We start from the raw sequence: 23,601 nt of genomic DNA, 5'->3' as shown, positions 1-23,601 counted from the left end.
ACACCTGATACTAGGTGAGTAGAAATTTCCCCCAGCTAAATATTGGGAAGATTGAAGCCATTTTCTTCAGTGCCAACAGAAAATATTCCTTGTGGCTGACCACTTACAAACATTGACCCAGCCTGTTTGTTTGTCCAAGTTAGGTAGAATACAACCTTGATATCCTATCTGAATAACTGGAGCCAAAAGTGTATATTAGAATCACAGGAGTGGTTGTTACGTGAATAGGTCGGAAAGCTGAATGACATATATTTTAGAAACAAGTTGGTGCATTTATTCTTTTTGTATACAGGGTCTGTAGGGTTCTTGTCTTTAGTTTTGAGTTATGGCCTAGGGAATAAATGAGTAATCATTTAATAATAATCAAAAAGGCATTAGCTAAGTACCTTTTTTGAGAAGAGTTCAGGCGAGAATCTTGAGTACTGTATCAGTATTACAGGTAGGATTATTCTGGAGGAGGGTCAAAGAGCATACAAGACAGTTACTTAAAGTCAATAGAATGTGGCGCTGGAGGAACACAGCAGGTCAGGCAGCATCAGTCTTGATAAAGGGTGTAAACCCAAAACATCAGCTTTCCTGCTCCTCTGCTGCCTGACCTGCTGTCGTCTTCCAGCTCCACACGCTATTGACTTTGACTCCAGCATCTGCAGTTCCTGCTATCTCAAAGTTACTTAAAATATGTATTGCACACTTGGGTTCAACTAGATAAATTTGTTTGAATTGAGAATTAATTGGAAAAGTTTTAAAAACTATTTTTGACCCATTTCTCCACAGCATATTAAACTTGTAAAAGCAAACAAGGACTAGTAATGCAAACGTGTCAAACTGCTTCACTTCTGTGGAAGGAGTGAACTGTTTTATATTTGGGAAAACTAAAGCTAATGTCTTCCGTTCTAGCAACAATTTCTGTTCCCGTGTCATGAACTCTTCTGCCTGGTAACTGAGGCTGAATTTGACTGTTCACAATTCTGGTTCCTCTATTTGACAATAGTCCTGTACAATACCAGAAAGGTTACGAACATCAATTATTTTCACCTCTGTAACAATTGTTTAAGTCTGCTGATAAAACACTCATCTACAACCTTGTTATTTTTAGACTTGACTATTCCAGTGCACTCCTGCCTGGCTTTTTTAGGTTGTTTACATAAACTTTCAGACCTATTCTGACCTGCACTGTTTCATTCACCATTCACCCTGATCTGATCTACATAGTCTCCCAATTGTTGTCACCGGATTAGTAAGGTGGAGATCTAGGTAATGTCGTGGGGCCTGGGTTTGAATACAACCCTGGCAGATGGTGGAAATCAAATTTTTAAAAATTTGGAATTAAAAGTCTAATGGTGACCATGAAACCATCGCTGTAAAAACTCATCTAGTTCGCTAATGTTCCTTAGGGAAGGAAATCCTTTCCTCGTCTGGCTGACATAAATTTTCCTCTGTAATAGCCTAACAATCTGCTTAAAAAGCCTCAAATAGGAATGAAACTAAGAGTACCTAGCACTGACCTATGCAGAGGAACAAAAATGTCTTATCAATCCTACAAAGTATTCTTTACTTAAAATCTGGGGCCTAGAGCTGAATTGGGAAGCTGTTTCATGTTGTAGTCAAGGAAGATCCATTATCATGCTTGCACGTAGTTCCTAGGGATGTTGTGTTCCACTGGCAGAATAAGGGATTCTGTAAGGTGGAGCACAAGTCTCCATCAGTTTATGGACTACTCTGGATTAAATCCTCTGAAGACAGTTTAAACATTCAGTGAATTTTAAACCAAAGAAACCACGGGTGGCAACTGAACCAGGAAAAGGCTGGTTGTGACAGACTGGTAATATGTAAGTCCAGGGGCACAGGGGTGATCTTGCAAAAACTAAAGGAAGGCCCTCATTCATTCCCCCAGCTTAAACAATGGGAGCAAGACTGCAGGAAACGTCCTGTAGCTTAAATAAACAACTTCAGACCTTTTGGAATCTACAGGGGTACAAAGCCATTCAATTTCCAACCAATGCTCAAGCACAGAAATACTGAATATTCCACACCATTCTCTTATTTGTGAACCTGTTTCACCTTTTGGATGTAAGAGCCCTTACAGTACTATTCAACACTTAACAAATATGCATCCAAGGGATATACTGGTCATGTGAAACCATCAAAACCATTCGCTTTCATCGAAAAGCCTTTCACACCTACTCCATTGATCAGGAACCTCATTCAGCCCTGACGGGAGAAGCAATGGTTCAGCAGCTTAAACCAGATTTGGTTAGAGATGAGGGGGTTGCAGTTGGGTACAAGTGGGGCTCCTGATCCCAGCAATGCGGGCGGTGTGCAGTGGGCACTGCGATACCAGCAACACACCCCAATTCCAAACAGATGTGTACTGTGAGGTGGGGTCCGTGAAGGGAGTTTTCGAATCCAAGCAAGAAGCAGGCCCTGCTCATGAACGAGTCCTGGAGCCAAAACTGTGAGGAGGTGAAAGGGGATTGGTCAAGACTTACCATCCCAGAGCCAAGTCCCCGCAGGCGCCTCTGAGTCAAGGGCTCTGCAAACCCTTCACACCGAGAACAGCCCTCGCAACTACTGAACACCATCACCTAACCACTCGACGTCTGGAGGCGAGCAAAAGCATCCGGAGACACAAGGCACTGACTAGGGCAACGCCAGTAATATTCAGTTACATCCAAGACAACAACCCACTCACAAGGACCACCAAGAAAGGAAAGAAAACCCAACATACTCACCGGTCAGGTCCAATGCGTCTAACTACGTCAGTGGACACCACTAGACTGACTTATCAGCACTTGGGGTACTTTGCGGAGTCCCGACCATGAACAAGAGCCAGTCGAAATCGCGTCTCACTCCAGGGGTGAGTCTAATGTCACTGAGGCCCTCTAACCCAGCTGGGCCAGCTTTAGAAAGGCGAGGGTGGAGTTTGGGGCTAACAGTGTAGGGCAGTCCTAAGGAAGGGAAGCAGAATAGGACTTTGGGTTAGCAGGTAATCTCTCTCACTCTCTCTTTTCCTTGTTAGCATAGGTAACAGCCACCCACTGTATCTAGCTACTTATCATATTAAGTCTTGGCTGCATGGCTTAACTGGGGGTAAAGTTAACTGGGAAACTGTTCTCAGTCACTGATAGATGTGTTTTGATATTAACCTTTTGTGGTCCTAAGATGCTGCTTGGCCTGTTGTGTTCATCCAGCTCCATACTTCGTTATCTCGGATTCTTCAGCATCTGCAGTTCCCATTATCTTTGATATTAACCTTCTTGTTTTCTATAAATATATTCAATTTGCTTGTTTTTCAATAAAATCTGAATTTTCTTTGCCTCTGGAGCATCTGCCTCCTTTGTGTTTTACCACATCACATTCCAATACATAAACCCAATGTCAGAACCAGGGAGCTGGTGAACAATAAACCAGGCAGCACTGCCTATAGCGTGCACAGTAAGGAGAGAGTTGCTTTGTGAGCCCTCACCATTGACTCTGAACTTCATGAGATCTCAAAGATTATGGCCAAACCCATTATGATGTACCATTGAATGCCCTCTTCACCCCCACCATCCCCAATGCATGCACACATGCATCTGCACACAAACACACACAGTTTTTAGTCAGTCTACTCCTGGCATGTCCTTCTGCATTTTTCATTGATCCAGTGTTGGTCCCCTGGCTTGATGGTTATGTTAGAGATTGGGTTGGTGGAGGGTACATGTCAGGCCACGTGGAGGTGGTGGTTGAGTTCAACACTGCTGCTGTTGCTGGGTCACAGTACCTTAAGTTTTCTGCTTCTAGATCTGTACAAAATCTGACCCATTTAACATGGTGGTAATGCTATGTGATACACTAAATAGTATTCTCATCTTCGCAAGGAATGTCACGGGCAGACATATCTTCCACAGGTAGTTTGGCAAGGATGATGCTTCAAGCACAGTCTAACAGTTATTGCCTTAAGGACTTAGCCAGGTCAGTCAGAGTGGTGCTACCTTCTGCCCCCTTGTCACTTTCAGTGCTTCTTCCAATTGGTATTCATTGTGGAAGAGTACTGGTTACCGTGCATTGCTCCTCTCAGCTAATTAGTCAGCAGGGGGTCTCCTTGCCCATGTCTGATGTGCTGTAATTAGACTTCACGGGACCTGGAGTCCAACTTTCTCCTGACTGTACAGCACTGTTATGCTATTTCTAGTGGGTCTTTTCCGTCAGTGAGACAGGACATTCCGAGGAATAGGGATGGGTTGTGACATCATTGGTACAACATGATTCCATGAGTCTGACTTTGTCAGGCTGTTGACAATATTGGGACTGCTCTCCCCAAATGTTAGTAAAGATGACTTTGAAGGGTCAACAGTGCTGGGTTTGCTGCTGTCGTTTTCAGTGCCTAGGCCACCTAACAGGAAGTAGTGGGTAGGAATAAGTAGGTCTTTTATAACCCAGCAGGATATCACAAGTGGTATACCATGGGAATTGGTTCTGCAGCTTCAACTCTTTACAATTGTGCAATATGGTGGCAGGGTATGACACTCCTGTTGGAGGTCCTCTGCTTGGCCCATTTCCTTTTTCCTTTTTCTCCCCATTTTTCCTCCTCCTTTCCCCTCAGCACCAGAGCTGGCAGCAAGTCCGGAGCAGCGAGCCCTCATACCCTGGAACTCCACGAGCAGCGAGCCCCAGAGGAGTGCAGGGAAGAGCCTCGCAGCAGCACATGGGGAAACAGCCCTGGAGCTTCTCGCAGGCAGCAAGCAGGAGCAGGGAGCCTGAGTCGGCCAACGGTGAGTGCAGGAGCAGACACGCTTCCGGTCACTGGGCATGCATAGAATTCATTCATCAAACTTGCGGGTGACAATAGAAAAAATGTTCGCATCTCTTGTAATACATGGACTCCTGGATATGTTAGTCACACATAATGGGCCATTGTTTACCAGCAGGGAATTTGAGTATTTTCTAAAGTCGAATCGTATTTGATATATAATGACAACTCCATACCATCCATCATCTCATGGTCTGGCAGAAAAAGCAGTCCAAATTTTGAAGGCAGGCTTAAAGAAAGAGCTTACACCTTCACTTGATACCACACTACCCCAGTTCCTTTCTATTATTGGATCACCCCCTCATGCAACAGCAAGTGTAGCTCCAACAGAATTGCTAATGTGGAGAAGACCCATTCGAGATGAAATCTGATCTTCTTGGACCTGAGCGGGGAGGATGAAATTGCATCAGGAATGCTAATACAAGATACAAAATTTAGCTAAGTTTACTTCAAGGGACAAAGTTTGGTGTGGGAACCACTGGAATGGCATTGCTGGATAAGAGGCATGATTGACATGAGGGCTGGTGCATAGACATATAAAGTCCAGGTAGGTGCAACAGTCCAGAGCAAGCATGTGGATCACATGAAAACTGCAAACTTAAATATGGTGCGGGAGCAAATTATACCCGGATCTTTGACAGCCTTTCCATCTGTTTCAGAACTCGTGCGTTCTCCTTCTCCGTCAAATGTTAAAGATACCTTGGAATCTGAGGTGGATGTTGCCGCCTCAACACCTTTGCCCCCAGAAGAAGAAAATGAATTCCTACCAAGACACTCCAGGTGCAAGGGATGAGCTATTGTATGTTACACACCGCCCGTATCAGAGGCAGAGTTAGAGGAACCTGACCAGGTGCTAAAATGCCCGAGGAGGAGCTACAAAATAAGAACAGGCCTATGCCCGCAGACTCAGAGGGGGTTTGATGTAGTAATTAGTAATGAGGTCAGCCAGCTGGGCTGTTAATCTGGTCCAATCAGGGAGCTCTGGCTGACAGATAAGAACAGGAGCGTCAGGGTTTTGAGATCTGGCTCTGAGGGAGTTGGATCAGTTTCAAATAATGGGTGACCTGGTGACAGGATACCAGCCTCTTATTCAAGTTAGGTCTGTATTTTCTGGAATTTAGGAGAGTCAGAGGTGACTTCATTGAACAGGACTTTATTGAGTGGATGTCAAAAGGATGTTTCCTCTTGGGGAAGAACTCAGAATAAGGGGTCATGATTTAAAAATAAAAAAAATTATAAATAAAACAAAGATGGGGAAATTTTTTTTGAGAGGACGTGTATGCAGAGTCATTAAATATTTTTAAGGCAGGTGTAAGCAGATTCTTGATTAGTGAAGAGATGATAGATTGTCAGGAATATGCAGCAATGTAGCATTGAGGATAAAGTCAGGTCAGCCACTATCTTACTGAAAGGCAAAGTAGGCTCGAAGAGGGCCAGTGATCTGTTCTTGTTCCTTGTTCATATGTCGATGCTCGGTGGTCTGTCTGGTTTCAGTTCTTTACTTAGTCTTCGTTGCAATTTGGTACAATGAAGTGAATCATTGTACCAAATCATTGTACCTTCAATGAAGTGAATCTGGACCATTTGAGAAGATATTAAAGAGTTAATTTTATTTCTGCAGGACTTGAATCGCATTTATGCCAAGTAAGGATGACAGATTTCTTTCCCTAAAGTGCATTTGTCCTTTCGTGCAAATCAACTAGTCAACTAATTCCAGAGTCAGTAATTGAATTCAAATATCACCATCTGCTTTGGTTAGATTCTAAGTCCTTGTCTCCAAAGCATGAACCTGAGCCGTTGGATTCCTACTTTAGTGACAGCATTACTATGCCAGACCAGCATTGTTTTACAGGTTGTCATTTTTTTCACAAAGCAGAGATTTTGGGAGGAACAGATTGATGTAGGTGTTTAGGTGTTTGACTTTTAGGTGTTTCCACTCCCTCGCAGCCACTTTCTAACCCATGAGTGGAACACACTTAGGAAATCTGGAAACATATAAAGACAAATTGGTACAACTGTAGTACATGTCTGAGAAACGCAAGAAAGCTGTCAGGCAGAAAATGCTAATTATACTACAATCAGTACCATGTTTCAGGGAACTTCTGAGGCCCCTTTCTGCCTTCTCCGGTGGAAGTAAAAGATCCTACAGGATTTTTTCAAAGAAATTTAGGGGAGTCTTTTCCAGTGACCACAGGACCTGAATTCAGGGGGTAAAGTATGTGACTACCTTGATAGCAAGATTGCATTTGATTGAGTCTGACATCAAGGAACTCCAGCAAAACTGGAGACAATGGAATTTAGAAGGAAAACTCTCCACTGGGTTGGAATCATATCTGACACGTAGGAAGATGGTTGTGGCAATCGGAGATCAGTCATATTGGCTCCAAGATATTTCTGCAGACGCTTCTCAGGGTCGTGTCCTTGGCTCAGCCGTTTTCAGCTGCTTGATAAATGACATCCCCTCCGTCATAAGGTCAGAAAGACATTTGCTGATGACTGCACAATGGTCAATACCATTAGAAATTCCTCAGATACTGAAATACAACAAGATCTGCTAGGGCTGAAAAGTGGCAAGTGACATTTGTGCGACACAAATGCTAGGTAATGACCATTTCCAACAAGACAAAATTTAACCATTGTTCCTTGACATTCAATGGCATTGCCAAAACTAAATCCCCTACTATCAACATCCTGGGGGAATACCATTGATCAAAAACTCAGTTGGACTCGTCATATCAATATGGTAACAAGAGCAGGTTAAAGCTAGGAATCTTGCAGCAAGGACTTTACCTCCTGACTCCCAAATCCTGTCCACTATCTATAAGGCAGTGTGATGGAATACTCTCTCATTACCCAGATGGGTACAGCTCCTCAGAAGCTTTACACCACCTAGGTCAAAGCTGTCTGCTTGACTGGCACTACTCCTACAAACACACATTCCCTCCACCACAACAGAAATTCACCAAGACTCCCTAGACAACATTTTCGAAGCCCTGACCTCAAAATCTAAAAGGTCAAGGGCAGCAGAAACATTGGATCATTATCAAATGTAAATTCACCTCCAAGCCACTCACCATCCTGACTTAGAAATGTATCACTGTTCCTTCAATGTTGCTGAGACAAATCCTGGAACTTCGTCTGGAACAACAATAGTGCTCTCCTACACCAAATGGATTGCAGCTATTCAAGAATGGGGTGGCACAGTGGTTACACAGCACCAGGGTCCCAGGTTCAATTCTAGCCTAGGGTGTCTGTCTGTGTGGAGTTTGCACATTCTCCCTGTGTCTGTGTGGGTTTCCTCCGCATGCTCCAGTTTCCTCCCACTGTCCAAAGATGTGCAGGTTAGGTGGATTGGCCATGTTAAATTGCCCATAGGGTTCAGGGATGTTTAGCTTAGATGGGTTATAGGGGGATGGGTCTGGGTGGGATGCACTGAAGTTTGGTGTGGACTTGTTGGGCCGAAGGGCCTGTTTCCACACTGTAGGGATTCTAAGAAGGCAGCTCACCACCACATTCTCAAGTGAAGCTAGAAGTGGGCAAAATATCTTGGCCCAGTCAGTGACAACCTCAACTCATGTGTAAATTTTTAAAAAAGTCAACATTACTATCTAAGAGTTAGTAGGAACTGCAGATGCTGGAGAATCTGAGATAACAAGGTGTAGAGCTGGATGAACACAGCAGGCCGAGGAGCAAGAAAGCTGATGTTTCCAGCCTAGACCCTTCTTCAGAAGTAGGGGAGGGGAAGGGGGTTCTGTACTTTCTCATCTTACTACCTTACTATCTAAGGGTGGGCTAGCTTAATTACCTGGATAGAATAATGCAAGTAGCATGGGTTTAATTCTCATCAGCTGAGGTTACTGTGAAGAACTCGTTACAGTGAAGAACTCTCTTCTCAACCTCTCCCCTCACCTGAGATGTGATGGCATCAGGTTAAACCAACATCGGTTGTCTCTTTTTAATGAAAGGGCAGCCCTGTGATCTGGTAGGACTGCGGCGACTTTACATTTTACAGAAAAAAAACCGAAAGGACTGCGGATGAAAAGCTGAAACAAAAATAGAAATTGCTGGAAAATCTTAGCAGGCCTGGCAGCATCTGCGGGTAGAAATCACAGTGAACATTTTCAGGTCCAGTGACCCTTCTTCAGAACGTTCCGAAATGTTTCAGCTCCACAGATGCTACCAAACCTGCTGAGATTTTTCAGCCACTTCTGTTGTTGTTTACATTTTATAGGACTATCATAAGGCAGAGTTGGGGTGATATTCCTGGGTGACAAAGTGTGGAGCTGGATGAAAACAGAAGGCTTTTGTGCTCCTAAGATGCTGCTTGGCCTGCTGTGTGCATCCAGCTCCACACTTTTGTTATCTCGGATTCTCCAGCATCTGCATTTCCCATTATATGTCATATTCCTGGGATTAGGTTAATAGTTCCCCCTCAGCCAACGTGATCCCTTAGGACTCTAGCAGGGAAGATATTCTTGGGACCGAGTCAATAATCCCCCCCACAGCCAACGTGGTCCGGCAGAACCATCAAAAATCACAGCAAGGCAGTCATCCCTGGGTTACGTCAATATTTATAATATGGAAGACGCGGGGCGGGGCCAGGCCACGACGCGTTAACATCATCACGCACGGTGTCTGCCTCCCCAGACCCAAGATGGCGTTTACATTCGCGGCCTTTTGTTACATGTTGGCGCTGCTTCTCACTGCCGCGCTCATATTTTTCGCTATTTGGCATGTGAGTTACAAAAGTTATATACGGTTTTGTATCTGTGCTGGTTAGGTTTTAGAAAAGGTGCCTAGACTTTTGCAAAGGCGAATTCTGCTGACTCGGTATGAGGGCTGAGAAGCTGACGGCGGTAGATCTGCCGGTTGGTCCTGGTTATCAGGCCTGAGACTGGGAGGGAGGGTGTCCTGGCTCTCCCTCAGTCCAGGGAGCCCATCTCTCTTTCTCACTAAACCTTTGAAATATATTTTCAATTCGACCGTCTTGTTGAAAATAATCATCGTTTCTGATGTTCTCGCTTTCTTTGAATACGCTCAGAGATTTGGAATGATTGTTGCCAGACTATTCAATTGAGTGTCAGCATCCCGGTTAATTCCGGACGGCATCCTCCGTTTTGCCAAATATAACGCTGTTATTACAACTTCTTGATGCATCTGATGTATTTTTGCATTTAAAAGCCTTAGCAGAAAGAGTAGTATATGATGATAATCACATCGAATACACCTTTTAGTTTGTTGAATAATCTAGGTCAAAAAGTCGTGAGAATGCTAATGCCTTTATAAAGGAATACAATTAAATTACACCCTTATACCGTGTACTGTTTTCCAGATTATAGCATTTGATGAATTGAAGACTGACTACAAGAATCCTATAGACCAATGTAATACACTCAATCCCGTAAGTGAATGTGAGATGATTTTAAATATTTATGAGGAAATTATTTTACATTATATTCAGGTATTCAGTTTCCTCTGCTTACAGGACTGTTTTTATTTAAATCGGTTGATTCACGCTTGCTCCACCTTTGTATTCTGACTGTTATTAATCTGCAGTGATCTTGTCAGCTGTCATACTAACATTCTTCCAATCTGCTTTTGTCATTTCTTTCGGCACAAAGACAGTTGTAAAGGTCAAAAAGATTAAAAGAGTCAAAATGGCATTTAAGGTTCGTACTAACTTCTAGTTAAAATGCCTTTTGTTTTAACACATTTTTTTCCTGGAGGTCATATGTGAATGTCTTTCAGATTATATGGGGTAAAATCAAAACCTGTTCACATGTTTGCAAAGAAATTGTTTTAACACTGCATTGATAAAATGCTAGTAGTTTAGGGGTGTTACAATTGAGTTTTAATCTGTAAACCACACTGACCAGGGCTGATTGTATCATAAAATAATTGAGGATTCGGAATCAGAATGCACTTGGAAATTAAAAGATATGCTTTGTGTTAAACTTTTACAAATCCAACTGTTGTAATTTTTAACAATTTAATAAATCCTTTGGAATGATTAAAGACATTCAAATTCAAATGCTTAAGTTGCTTAACTGAAAGACTATTGTAAATGACCCAGCCTGGCATCATCAAGCATATAGCACATTCTTGTGCACAAAGTGGAGCATTTATTGTTGGTGTTCAATACTCATCTCAATATTGAGATTTTGGTGGGCAACCTTTCAACATCTGAAAAGATGCATTGAGAAGATACATTTGTTAATTACTGAGCAGCCATACGAACATTTTTAATCATACGTACTAGCAAAATGTCATTATTTTAACTTGTGGTTTATTGGCTGAAACACTACTCACAAGTCAAAAGTTAATTGTGGATAAAAGTCCAATTGGCAATATTCATTCATCCAGCCAGAAAGATACATCAAGTTCTCTTTTCCTGCTCATAACTCTGACATGCAGTTGTTTCTTCAAAGAATCCTGAGTGTTGCTTCTCCACCTATATCAGGAGCTTCTTTCCATCTGTTGCATGATCTACGTTTGCTTTTTACATATCGAGCCAGTGTCCTTTTGCCCTGTTCTTGAAATTTAGTTTGAATTAATTTTCCCCATTAACCTGTATGTCATATCATGCAGAACTGTAGAATATTATTCTTGTACATTCTTTAAAAGTTAAAATCTGCATGTTTTAGGATTTTTCTTCGACCCTGAAAACCTCAACCAAATTTTCAATTTTCGTCTGATATCTCATTCAGTCGCTCAGAGTTAGTGATGCCCCGTGAAATGTCTCTCCACAGGAAAGCCTGCTGTACCTTCTTCAAAACAGGCACTTCACATGCCATTAGGCCACCTGAAATTCTGCCCCTGGCGGTCGAGGTCCCACTTAGTGAGAGTTGCTGACATCAGAGGCCATTTGTTGCATTTAGTAATCCACAGTGAAGGCCATAGCTTTCGATGGAAGGATAACTAATTCTGTGAGAATCGAGGTGTTAAATAAGCACTTTGTGGTAGGAGATTCCACCCAACCATCCCTCTCTCCACTCCATCTGATTCATTGCTTTAACCTGTTCTAGTCTGATTCCAGTCTCATCAACATGTGTGCCTTTTACCTACATCGTGAGTGCCTAAACAATCCAATCAGTTGTGTCAAGTTGGTACCTCGGGGGAACTAGTGATGTGCCATGGATCTTGCCCTTGCCAGTGACATCCACAACCTAAAAATAAATTAAATCTTCAATGGATGTGAGTTTGCTCGCTGAGCTGGAAGGTTAGTTTTCAGACGTTTTGTCACCATTCCAGTAACATCATCAGTGAGCCTCCGATGAAGCTTCTCTGATGAAGGGTCTAGGCCCGAAACGTCAGCTTTTGTGCTCCTGAGATGCTGCTTGGCCTGCTGTGTTCGTCCAGCCTCACATTTTATTACATTGCTTGCACCTTTCTGGTTTTTATGTAGAGACAGATGTTTGACATGGGTTTGGAATTTTGTATTTCAGTGAGTTATATTGCAGAGAAATTTGGGCACAGAGCAGGCAGGCTGTTGGGCCCAAATGGTATATGCTGGCTTTTATGCTCTACACAGATTCCTGCCCAATGGCCTTCAACTAGTTCTGTTGGCATATGTCCTTCCGTCCTTTTTCCTCATGTTCTCATAGAGTCATACAGCATGGAAACAGACCCTGGGGTCTAACTAGTCGAAACCGACCATGTTCCCAAACTAAAATATTCCAACTTTCCTGCATTTGGTCATCAAGTCTCCAGACCTTTTCTGTTCATGTACTACTTCAGATGCCTTTTAAATGTACCTGCATTCACTACTTCCTCAGGCAGTTCATTCCACGCACGAACCACTCTCTGTCTAAAAAATATATGCTCCTCATGTCCTTTTTAAAATTTTCTTCTCTCACCTTTACAAATAAGCTCCTCTGTTTTGAACTCCCCCCACCCTCGGGGAAAAAATCCTTGCTATTCACATTATCTCTGCCTCTCATGGTGTTATAAGTCTCAATAAAGTCACCCTCAATCTCCTACACTCCAGTGAATAAAGTCCCAGCCTATTTTTATAATTCAAACCTTCTATTTCTGGTAAAATATTCTGGTAAATCTTTTCTGAACCCTCTCCAATTTAATAGTACCCTTCCTATAGCAGGGTGACTGCACACAGTATTCTGGAAGTGACCTCACCAACATCCTGTACAACGTCAACATGATGTCCCGACTCCTATACTCAAAGATCTGAATGATGAAGGCAAGTGTGCTTAGTGCCGCCTTAACCACCCTGTCTACCTGTGATGCAAATTTGAAAGAATTATGTACTGGAACCCCTAAACCCCTCTGTTCCACAACACTAGCCAGGGTCCAAGCGTTAATTGTATAAGTCCTGTTCTTCTTCTTTGTTATAGCAAAATCAATAACCCACATTTATCCAAATTAGACTGCATCTGCCACCTCTCAGCCCATTGACCCAATTGATCAAGATCTCTGTAATCTTAGGTAACCTTCTTCACTATGCACTGTCCACTATACCACCAATTTTGGTGTCAACCACAAACTTGCTAACCATGCTTCCTATATTCTCACTAAATCGTTTATATAAACAACACAGAAAGGTGGACCAAGTACTGATTCCTGTGGAACCCTGCTGGTCACAGTCCTCCAGTCTGAAAAACAACCCTTCACCACCACCCTCTGTCTCCTACCATCAAACCAATTTTGTATCCATATGGCAAGCTCACCCTGAATTCCATGTGATCTAACTTTACTAATTAGTCTACCATGCAGAACCATGTCAAACGCTTTGCTAAAGTCTGTATAAGCAATTTCTACTGCTCTGCCCTCATCAATTGTTTTGGTAACTTCCTCAAAAAACTCAAATACTTTTGTGAGACATGATTTCCCCTTGCACAAAACGATGCTGACTATCCCTATTCAGTCCTTGCCTCTCCAGTATATGTAAATCCTTTCTTTCAAAATCACCTTCAACAACCTGCCCACCACTGATGTCAGGCTCACAAGTCTATAATTCTAGACTGCTCTTTACAGCCTTTCTTGAGTGAAGGCACAACATTAACACCCTTTGGAACTTCACCTGTGGTTGTAGATGATACAAATACTTGCAAGGGGCCCTGCAATTTCTTTCCTAACTTCCTACAATATCCAGGGTACACTTGATCAGGTCTCAGATTTATCTGTCTTTGTGCTTTCTAAGACCTCCAACACTTCCTCTTCTGTGTTGTAAACTGTTTTCAAAGCATCAATATTAATTTCTCCATTTCATTCTTCTCAATAAAAACAGACGTAAAATATTTATTCAGTATCTCCCATCTCCTGAGGTTCAACACCCAGACAACCTCATTAAGGGGCCATAGTCTCTCTCAAGTTGTTCTTTTGCTCTTAGTGTACTTGTAGCCAAGGCTACATCATATCCCTTCTTTGCCCTCCTGATTTCCCTCTTTAGAATTCCCCACACTCTTTGTTTGAGATTCATTCAATCCCAGTTGTCTATATCTATTGTAGGATTCTTTATTATTCTTGAATAGAACCGCAATATCTTTATATATCGATGTTCCCCACTGTTACCAGCCTTACCCGCCACTCTAACAGGAACATAATCAGGACACAGAATCATTGAACTCTTGTTATCACACTTTTTTTTTCTCACAGAAGAATCCTTACAGTTTGGAAACAGGCCGTTTGGCCCAAGTCCTCACCGACCCTTGGAGCATCCCACCCAGACCCATCCCCCTATAACTCACCTAATCTACACATTGCTGAACAGTACTGGCAATTTAGCATGGCCAGTCACCTAGCCTGCACTACTTTAGACTGTGGGAGGAAGCCAGAGCACCTGGAGGAAACCCACGCAGATACGGAAAGAACGTGCAGACTCCATGCAGTCAGTTGCCCAACGGTGGAATTGAACTCCGGTCCCTGGCGCTATCAGGGTAGCATTGCTAAACACTGAGCCACCATGCCGCATTGTTGCAAGAGTTCCTCAGGACAATGTATTAGGCACTTAGATGCTTCATCCTCCATCATAAAGTCAGATACAGAATCATTGAACTCTGCTGCAAGACCTCTTTCAAGCCACTCATCTAGATTTGGCAATGTCTCTGTTTCTTCAATGTTGCTGGGTCAAATCCTGGAACTCCCACCCTAATGCCATTGTGGATGTATATATACAAATGGTCTGTGGTGGTTCAAGAATGTAGCTCACCAGTATCCTCTCAAGGTTAACTAAGCCACTGACCATCCTGTGAATGAATAAAAAAAACTTCTCATTTGTTAGAACCTCTACTAATTGCTAATTTCCATTTTCTGGTTTAATACTGTTTATTACGACAGGTAATCAAAATTCCATTCTGCCATGCTCCTTTTCAAGCCATATTTCTAAAGAAAAGGATTATCTGGAAGTAACCATTTCATTCCGAAAAGTTTAACTTCTGTTGGCTTACGCTCAGACTACCATGAAAATCAAAGACTTCTCAGATTATCAGTGCAAGACAATAATTTGGAACAGTATCACGTGATCATGTACTTTTTTGCTAGGGCACTGTTATGCTAAGGCACTGTTACACTAAGGCTGCTTTGGGGCTGTTGTGGTACTGTCTGTGGATTAGTAGAAACCCAGGTTAAACTTCGGGGGACGTGGGTTTGAATACCACTATGGCAGGCGGTGAAATTTGAAAGCAGGAAAAGCCTGGAATAAAAGCTAAATGGTGACTATTGTACTATTGTTGTAAAAACAAAGTTGGTTCACTAATCCTTTTGGGCCCCAGAGCAAAAATTGGCAAATACACCTGGGTACTCTAAAGGTGACTGAAAGTGGAATGTAGTGAGGGTAGAGGATAAAGCATACTTTTGAGCAGATTAAAGGAACCTTTGCTGTTTAGCTGATCAGTATCAGACTTCAGAATGTTTGATATTGAAAGTAGAGCACAATGTAATAAAAATATCCCGCTTGCTGGAATTGGCATCCTTCATGTGAGCATAAAATTCACCTCCAAGAATTTGAATGAGGAAAAATAAATTCTACGTTTGAAAGATGTTCTAACTGTTTCGCTTTCCTGGTTTCTCCCTTCCATCTGTTTTCTTAAATATAAGGTTGAAAGCAACATTCTAACGAAAATTATATCATGTGGCCTTTTGTTCCTGAGCCACAAATCCTGCCAACTGAATCTGAAGACTTTTGAAGATTGACATGATTTTTAGGTCCATCAGCTTTGACACAGTTTCTTTCTATGGTCAAATTTAAAATAGAATCACTTGAGTTATTTTGCTTACATCATAATTGTGCCTGGATGAAACACGGTGCTCTAAGGATTAAAGTTCTTTAAGAAATTATTGTAATATTAAAGACTACATATCTTTTAAATATTTTTAAAAATAACAAAAATTTCCAATTTTCTTAAACTTGCATGTCATGTGGCTGCTACATTCCTTGCTTTATTCCAAACTGATGTTCCTGTTTATGCTTTTTAACATTTATGGAATTTGTATGGGATTTTCTTCGAATAAATCTGCTCCATTTGTTGCTCCCATTGTTCTGAATGCATGCCTGTCAATAAATTTGCAGCTTGTGCAGGGCATGTAAATATTTCAAAATTTTTTCTTCATTTTCATTTGAGAGATGGATTTGTTCATTGCTCTGAGATTCCTTGAAGTTTTGTTTTTGTCTTTATCAGATCTGAACCAACTTATTCTCCCGTGTTGTGAATAATGCTGGCAGATGGTACACTTTGCATGAAAAATGTGGCATGGGATAAATGATACGGAGGTGCTGGTGGTGGTGTTGGGCTGGGGTGGACAAGGTCAGAATTCACACAATACCAGGTTATAGTCCAACTGGTTTATTGAAAACACAAGCTTTTGGAGTCGTCTCTGTCTCCCGCTCTAAAAGCTTGTGTTTTTGACTAAACTTGGTGACCTATGATTTCTGACCCTGAGATTAAGGCAGTGTAAAGTTCTTCCAATTCATGTGATTTTTGAGACTACCTATTTTTGGTGATTGATGCTGGATTATGCATAGTTTTATGGGCTTTTGTCCATTAGAAACTTGATTGAGAAAATTAGAAAATTTGAAATTGTTCATCTTGGGACCTTTTAGAGGAAAAATTTGCTCCATCGGACAGGCTGGATTTGAACTCGAGTCTCCAGAGGTAAAACGGCAGTATTTTACTCAGCTATGTAATGATGCCCCCAAATGGAACTTATGAGAACTGCTTACTAAACATTTAATACTTTAATGACTGAAATATTTATCTTATGGGAGATCTATTAACTTTTTTTAAAATTCCAGAGGGCATTTTCTTTTTTCTTTACTATGAAAACAAAGGTAGTAAAACATGCTGACTTTAAGTTTTTTTTCTCAGCTTGTACTTCCCGAGTATCTCATCCATGCCTTCTTCTGTGTCATGTTCCTGTGTGCAACAGAGTGGCTTACACTGGGTGTCAATATGCCACTGCTGGGCTACCATATCTGGAGGTAAGTGGTTGATGTTTGCAGTTTGCTATTGAAAATTTAATTTCAGTTATGCTAAATGAGCAGCACTCTTGTAGTTTATTTGTTGTATTTTCTGTTTGCCTTCTGTGTACTGTATGCTTTTTTCTGAAGTCTGGCCCACATTCTCTTCCATTAATAAGCACGTTCTCTCGGTTATAGAGAATACAAATTTGGTTGAAAAGGGAATGATGTTTCTGAAACTTTTTGCCTTGCATTCATCAGGATAAATGCAAGAATACCAAGTTTCGAATGCCCTCAAAATTTATATTACAGGAGAAGGGATGTCTTAGCAAACAGAAAGGGGGGAACTACAGAGTCTCCAAGTTCAGAGGTGATTATAGAGAGATGCAAAGCTTGAGCATATTTCTTTTATTTGGAGAATGTGAGCCTGCGTATTAACATGTCAGTTCTAGCAAGTTTAAATCAAGTATAGTGGATATCTGACAGATAGTTCTCTTAGTTGAAGAGTAATTAACAAGGAAGCATAATTTTAAGGTGAAAAGCAGGTGATTTAAGGAAAATTGTTTTCACCCAGGGTTTGGTAGGAATCTGGCAAGCTTTGCCTGGGAGGTAAGTTGAGGCAAGAAACCTTTAAGAAGTGCTTGGATGAGGACTTGGAATATTGTAACATTATAAAGCTGTGGGCTAACTGCTGGAAAGTGGGGCTGGTCTAGAATTAGAGTAGGCTTGTGTTAATACAGTCTTGATGGATCAAAGGGTTACATCTTGTATGTTTCTGTGATCCTAAATTGATGGTTAGTGTTATGTTATGTTAGTGCTGTTGGGCAACATATGCCAAATTTTCCCAGTCTCAAAATCACATCCAATAGCACTTGATTTGTTTCACTATTTACTGGTGTAAGGTAGGTGAATATACTCTGTACTCTGACTATTATAAATAAATGAATGACAATGCTTTTGGAAAATTGTTGGAACATGGGACCATATACCTTACATTGTACCAGTAATGAAATTCAGACAGTGTTGCTAAAATGAATGGTAGGCAGAATACTGAGAGTGGAAAACGCCACTTGTTGGCGGCTGTGCATGACTCATGTAAAGCAGCTAGATTAACCTGTTGATCAAATTTCTTGGGATGTTTCATCTTTTCAGGGTAATTTAAAGTATACCAAGAACTCTTCAGGTCAAAAAGTGGTGACCTTCAGCCTGTTGTGTATGAAATATGACACAGTGATCTGATCAGGGTTGTCTGCAAGATAGCTGCGACATGCTGTACGATCATTGGTCCCTCGCAGATGAGGATGACTTTCTTGCACTCTCAGGGCGAGTCTGTAGGTGATTGTACAGACTGATGCGACTCGATATCTGTGTCAAGCATGCAAGGTAATCAAGTGGCTAGCACCCTATTTACAAGCTTTCTGATAAGAACCAGTCTTAGTTTGAGGCATTCTACAAAGGGTGGCATGTTGGCTCAGTGGTTAGCACTGCTGTCTCAACGCCAGAGACCCAGGTTCAATTCCATCACCAGGCGACTGTCTGTGTGGAGTTTGCACATTCTCCCTGTGTCTATGTGGGTTTCCTCCGGGTGCTCTGGTTTCCTCCCACAGTCCAAGGATGTGCAGGCAGGTGGATTGGCCATGCTAAATTGCCTGCAGTGTTCTGGGATGGGTCGGTGTGTACTTGTTGGGCCAAGGGCCTGTTCCTGCATTGTAGGGATTCTATTATCTAAATCTAGATTTGTATTTTTGGTGATGTAGGCTTGTTGTTGACAGTAGTAAGGAATCCATTAGTGTATTTCTGAACTGGCTGGCTTCCACAGAAAACCTGTTTTTAGGATGGAATAAACCCTAACCACCGAGGTGTCTCCCATTGCTGATTCAAAAGATTTGTGCACAATCATTGAATCTAGGTAAGGATTTTCATACATACCATAATGCTCTTCCACAAATGCCCAAATCCAGTTTTGAATTAAAGCTGTCCATTATGATCACTTTCCTTTGGGCTAATTGAGAAGTCTGCCAGTGGGTTTTTGGCTGTCTTAAGCAGTCAATGTACATGTTCGTGTTTGTATTAACTCAACAAGCTACAAGATTGGTCTGATCAGCAATCTTGTAATTACGGCTGTAGCCATTTGCATATATTGCAAACCTGATACAAAAATATAATTTATCAAATAGGGCAAAGATGGAATCTGAAATAGGCAAAGATCTCCCACTTTTGGACCTGAGAAATCCCAATCTACACCTCATCATTCTGGGAAAGTATCTCAAATATTTGTACAACAGGGTTAAGCAAGCTGTTTCAGATTGTACTGTTTCCATTATGCAGTGACTACTTGAGTGGTATTTTCCACTACTTGGGTATTGTCATCAGTCCAAAAAAAGATGTTTTGCTTACTGCAGAATTGAGCTTCTTCATGGATAAATGTCAGTGCGGGTACAATGCCAGGTATATAGGTTGTATAGCCAAGTGTTTGACTGTTCTTGTTTAAATTCATTCATGTGATGCGAGTGTCACTAGCTGGGTTGGCATGAATTGTCCAATCCTTGATGCTATTGAGAAGGTCCTGGGGAATTGCTTCTTGAACTGCTGCTCCATGAGTTTTAGGTAGACACACAACACCACTCGGGAAGGAGTTCTAGGATTTTGACCCAATATAACTGAAAGCACAGTGATATATTTCCAAGTGAGTGGATTGGTGGGGAACTTTCAGGTGGTAGTGTTCTCATTTATTTGAGAATGTGTCCTTCTAGATGAAAGTAGTCACAGGTTTGAAAGATGCTGTCTAAGGAGTCTTGGTGAATTGCTGCGATATGTCTTGTAGATGGAACACAGTGCTCTGAGCATCAGTAGTGGAGGGAATAGATGTTTGTGCATACGTTGCCAGTTAACTGGATTGCTTTGTCCTGGCTGGTGTTCTATTTCTTGAGTATTGTTGAAGCTGCACTCGTCCAGTCAAATGGGCAATATTCTGTCATATTCCTGACTTGTGCCTTTTGATAATGGACAGCCTTTGGGGAGTCAGGAAATTAGTTACTCACTGCAAGATATCTAGCCTCTGACCTGCTCTTGTAGTCACTGTATTTATGCATTGTCTAGTTTAGTTTTTGGTCAATAGCATCCTCCAGGATGTTGCTAGTAGGGGTTTTAGTGATGGTGTCACCATTAAACGTCAGGGAGTGATGATTTGATTCTTTCCTTTGGAGATGGTCATTGCCTGACAAATTTGTGTGGCATGATTGTTACTTGCCACTTTTCAGCCAAAGCCTAGATATGTAATGTAGCTCTTGATGAATGTGGACATGGGCTACAGCAATTTCTGACCAGTTGTAAATGGTGCTAAACATTGTGCAATCATTGGCGAACTCCTCACTTCAGACTTTACCGAAGCGTAGAAGATAGGGTTGAATGACCGCCTCCTGCTCCTTTGAGCCTGCCGCACTATTCATCACGATCATGGCAGATCATCCAACTCAGCCTAATCCTGCTTTTTCCCAGTAACTTTTGATCCCCATGCTGCTTCAGCTACTTACTGTGGTAATGAATTCCACAGGCTCACCACTCTTTGCGTGAAGAAATGTCTCCTCATCTCTGTCCTAAATGGTATACTCTGAATCCTTAGACTGTGACTTCTGGTTCTGGACACACCCACCATCAGGAACATCCTCCGAGCATCTATCTTGTCTAGTCCTGGTATCATTTATAAGTTACAGTGAGAACCCCCCTCATTCATCTGAGCTCCAGCGAAAACGATCTTAACTTTATCAACCTCTCCTCATAAGTATGTCCTACCATCCCTGGAATCAGCCTGCTCAACCTTTGCAGCATTCCTTCGAGAGCAAGAGCATCCTTCCTCAGAAAAGGAGACCAAAACTGCACACAGTATTCTAAGTGTGGTCTTACCAAGGCTCTGGACAACTGCCACAGCACATTCCTTCTCCTGTACTCAACCTCTCGCAATGAAGGCCAACATACCATTTGCCTTTTTTACTGCCTGCTGCACCTCCATGCTTACCTTCAGTGATTGGTGCACAAGAATACCCAGGTCCTGCTGCGCAGTTCCCTCTCCCAATTTAGTTAGTAATCTGCTGCCTTTTGTTCGCTTCTAAAATGAATAACCCCATATCTATCCAAATTATACTGCATCTGCCATTGCTTTGCCAAATCACCCAACCTGTCCAGATCATGCTAAGGGATCTCTGCATCCTCATCACAGTTTACTGTCCCACCCAATTTGATATCATCTGCGAACTTTGAGATGTTACATTTTGTTCCTTCATCCAAATCATTAATATGTATTGTGAGTAGCCGGCATCCCAGCATTGATCCTTGTTCACCCCACCAGTTACTGCCTGCCAATTTGAAAAGGACACATTGTTTGTTTCCTCTCTTGTCAACTGGTTTTCTATCCATTTCAATACATTTCCCCCAATCCCGTGGAAGGATGATCATTGATGCAGCTGAAGATTGTTGGGCCTAGGGCACTATCCTGAGGAACTGCTACAGAGATGTCCTGGGACCTGAAATGACGATGTTTCAGTGCCCATAACCATCTTCTATTGTGTCAGGTTTGACTCCAACAGATAGAGTTTTTCTGCTGATTCCCATTGACTTAATTGTTGCTAGAGCACTTGATTTTATATTTGGTCAAATGTTCTTCATAATAGGCTATGTGCAGACCATAATCTAGCAATGGAAGCTTGCACAGCAAAGTTAGTTGTTGCATGTGATCCCATGCTTGAGCAGCAGTTGCTGAAAAATGAATATGCTAATTGCTGCACTAACAAACTATTTGAAATAACCAGTCACATTCAGAATAAGTCTGTGGACTAGAAAAAAAATTGAGATTTGGATTTGTGAATTTTGAGCATTAAACAAGAAAAGGCCATTTCCTCAACAAAGCTGACATTTCTATAAACCTTCTGCAACATAGTTTAAAATGGAATCTGCCACACCTGTTTAATTTCTTGTGTGAAATTATCTGCATAAATGTTCATGATCCTCCAAAGAATTAAGCAAACTCCAGAATATCTGCATTTTAAGTATTTAGTCTTGGCTGGGTGACTGTTTCCAGTTCAAGGTTCACTTGATGCTGCAGAGTACAGCTATACCTGCTAATATTGAATTTTTGCTGAAGATTTTGGAATTATCAAGTGGTTGGAATTGAACAATGCACATGACACACAGTCAGAGATAAGAGCTTAACAATTGAGTTAGCGAATTTGAAGCATACAGTTTTTACTTTTTGTTTTGATTTCTACACTGCTCTTCAGCCTTTTATGATCCATGCACTAGAGCATCCAGATTTCCCTTGACCTCAGTTCTGCTGTTTCTCTCCATTTAAACAATTTGTTGCGTTTCTGTTCTTCCTGCCAATGTGGAACAGTTAATATTTTCTGACATTTTTGTACTCGATTGCAGACTACTTATGGCCTCTTCGCAATGCACTTTTTAAAAAAATCTATCTTAATGTTACTTCTTCCAAGTGATTGACATAAATGTTTTAGAGCCCCAGCACTGTAGCTTTCCAGCTCTTTTCTTGCCAACTTAAAAGTGACCATCTATCTGTGCCAAAATGTTATCCCCAATACCTTGAGCTATGATTTTGTGTTGTAACCTTTGTGTCACCTTGTCAGATACCTTCTGCATTTAGGTTTGCATTTGTCTACATTTTTTTCTTCCTCAAAGAAATCTATAAATTATGTCAATCATGACTTCTCTTTCATTAAAATTGTTTACCCTAACTTATTGCATTGAGATCTTCCAAGTGGCCTCCCATGACCTCCCTAATAAATGATTCCAGCGTTTTCTCTATGACAAATGTGGCCTGTAGATTGCTGCTTTCTGTCGTTTTTCTTTATTGGCGCAGTCATTCTGCTCAAGTAAAGTTCTAAGGTAATGTTATTTTGCTTTAACCTTGCTTTTTTTTAAAAAAATTGATTAATGTTGAGAATTTCTATTTCATGTTGTTTGCTAGACTACCTATTCTATGGCATTCAGTTTCCCTGGTCTTGCTCCTTCTCTTGTCCCTGCCCTCAGACCCTCTTTATCCAGCCAAACTATCACTAGATCTCTGTCCTCATCTGTAAAATCTGTGGTGTCTGTTTCTGTCTTAGTTACTTTTCTAAGCTTGCACTAAAGTCCTGGGTTCCGTCTAGTGGCAGAAGTCTTGCTGTGTTGGTAGCTCTGCCTGCATCAACCAGTGTCAGCCACTAGATAGAACATAAGTGAACTAAAACTTCAGGTGTGCAATTTTAATTTCTCCTGTATTTACAGTACTTTTACAGAGTATTTTAAACTTAATTTCATTTTAAACAAATACAATTTTATTTATTAAGGTAGGCATTTAGGTGTGTACAACATTTCAACTTAATGATTTTAGGTTTTCTGCTCAAAG

At 41.5% G+C, this 23,601-nt stretch overlaps 1 protein-coding gene across 2 annotated transcripts in view; it reads left to right on the top strand.

Moving 5' to 3' along the window:
• The first annotated feature begins 9,407 nt into the window (after nucleotides 1-9,407).
• Nucleotides 9,408-23,601, top strand: part of cnih1 (cornichon family AMPA receptor auxiliary protein 1) — a 19,897-nt gene continuing 5,703 nt past the window's right edge. For both annotated transcript variants that reach the window (XM_048538009.1, XM_048538008.1), the window contains exons 1-3: nucleotides 9,408-9,527; nucleotides 10,125-10,193; nucleotides 17,113-17,225. In XM_048538009.1, coding sequence (XP_048393966.1) covers nucleotides 9,447-9,527; nucleotides 10,125-10,193; nucleotides 17,113-17,225 — 263 coding nt within the window. In that variant the 5' untranslated portion in view covers nucleotides 9,408-9,446. The remainder of the gene's footprint in view (nucleotides 9,528-10,124; nucleotides 10,194-17,112; nucleotides 17,226-23,601) is intronic.

The sequence above is a fragment of the Stegostoma tigrinum genome, chromosome 10 (assembly GCF_030684315.1).
Source record: "Stegostoma tigrinum isolate sSteTig4 chromosome 10, sSteTig4.hap1, whole genome shotgun sequence".
NCBI classification, from domain to species: Eukaryota; Metazoa; Chordata; class Chondrichthyes; order Orectolobiformes; family Stegostomatidae; genus Stegostoma; species Stegostoma tigrinum.
The sequence above is the reverse complement of the archived record's forward strand: the minus strand, read 5'-3'. Positions and strand labels throughout refer to the sequence as shown.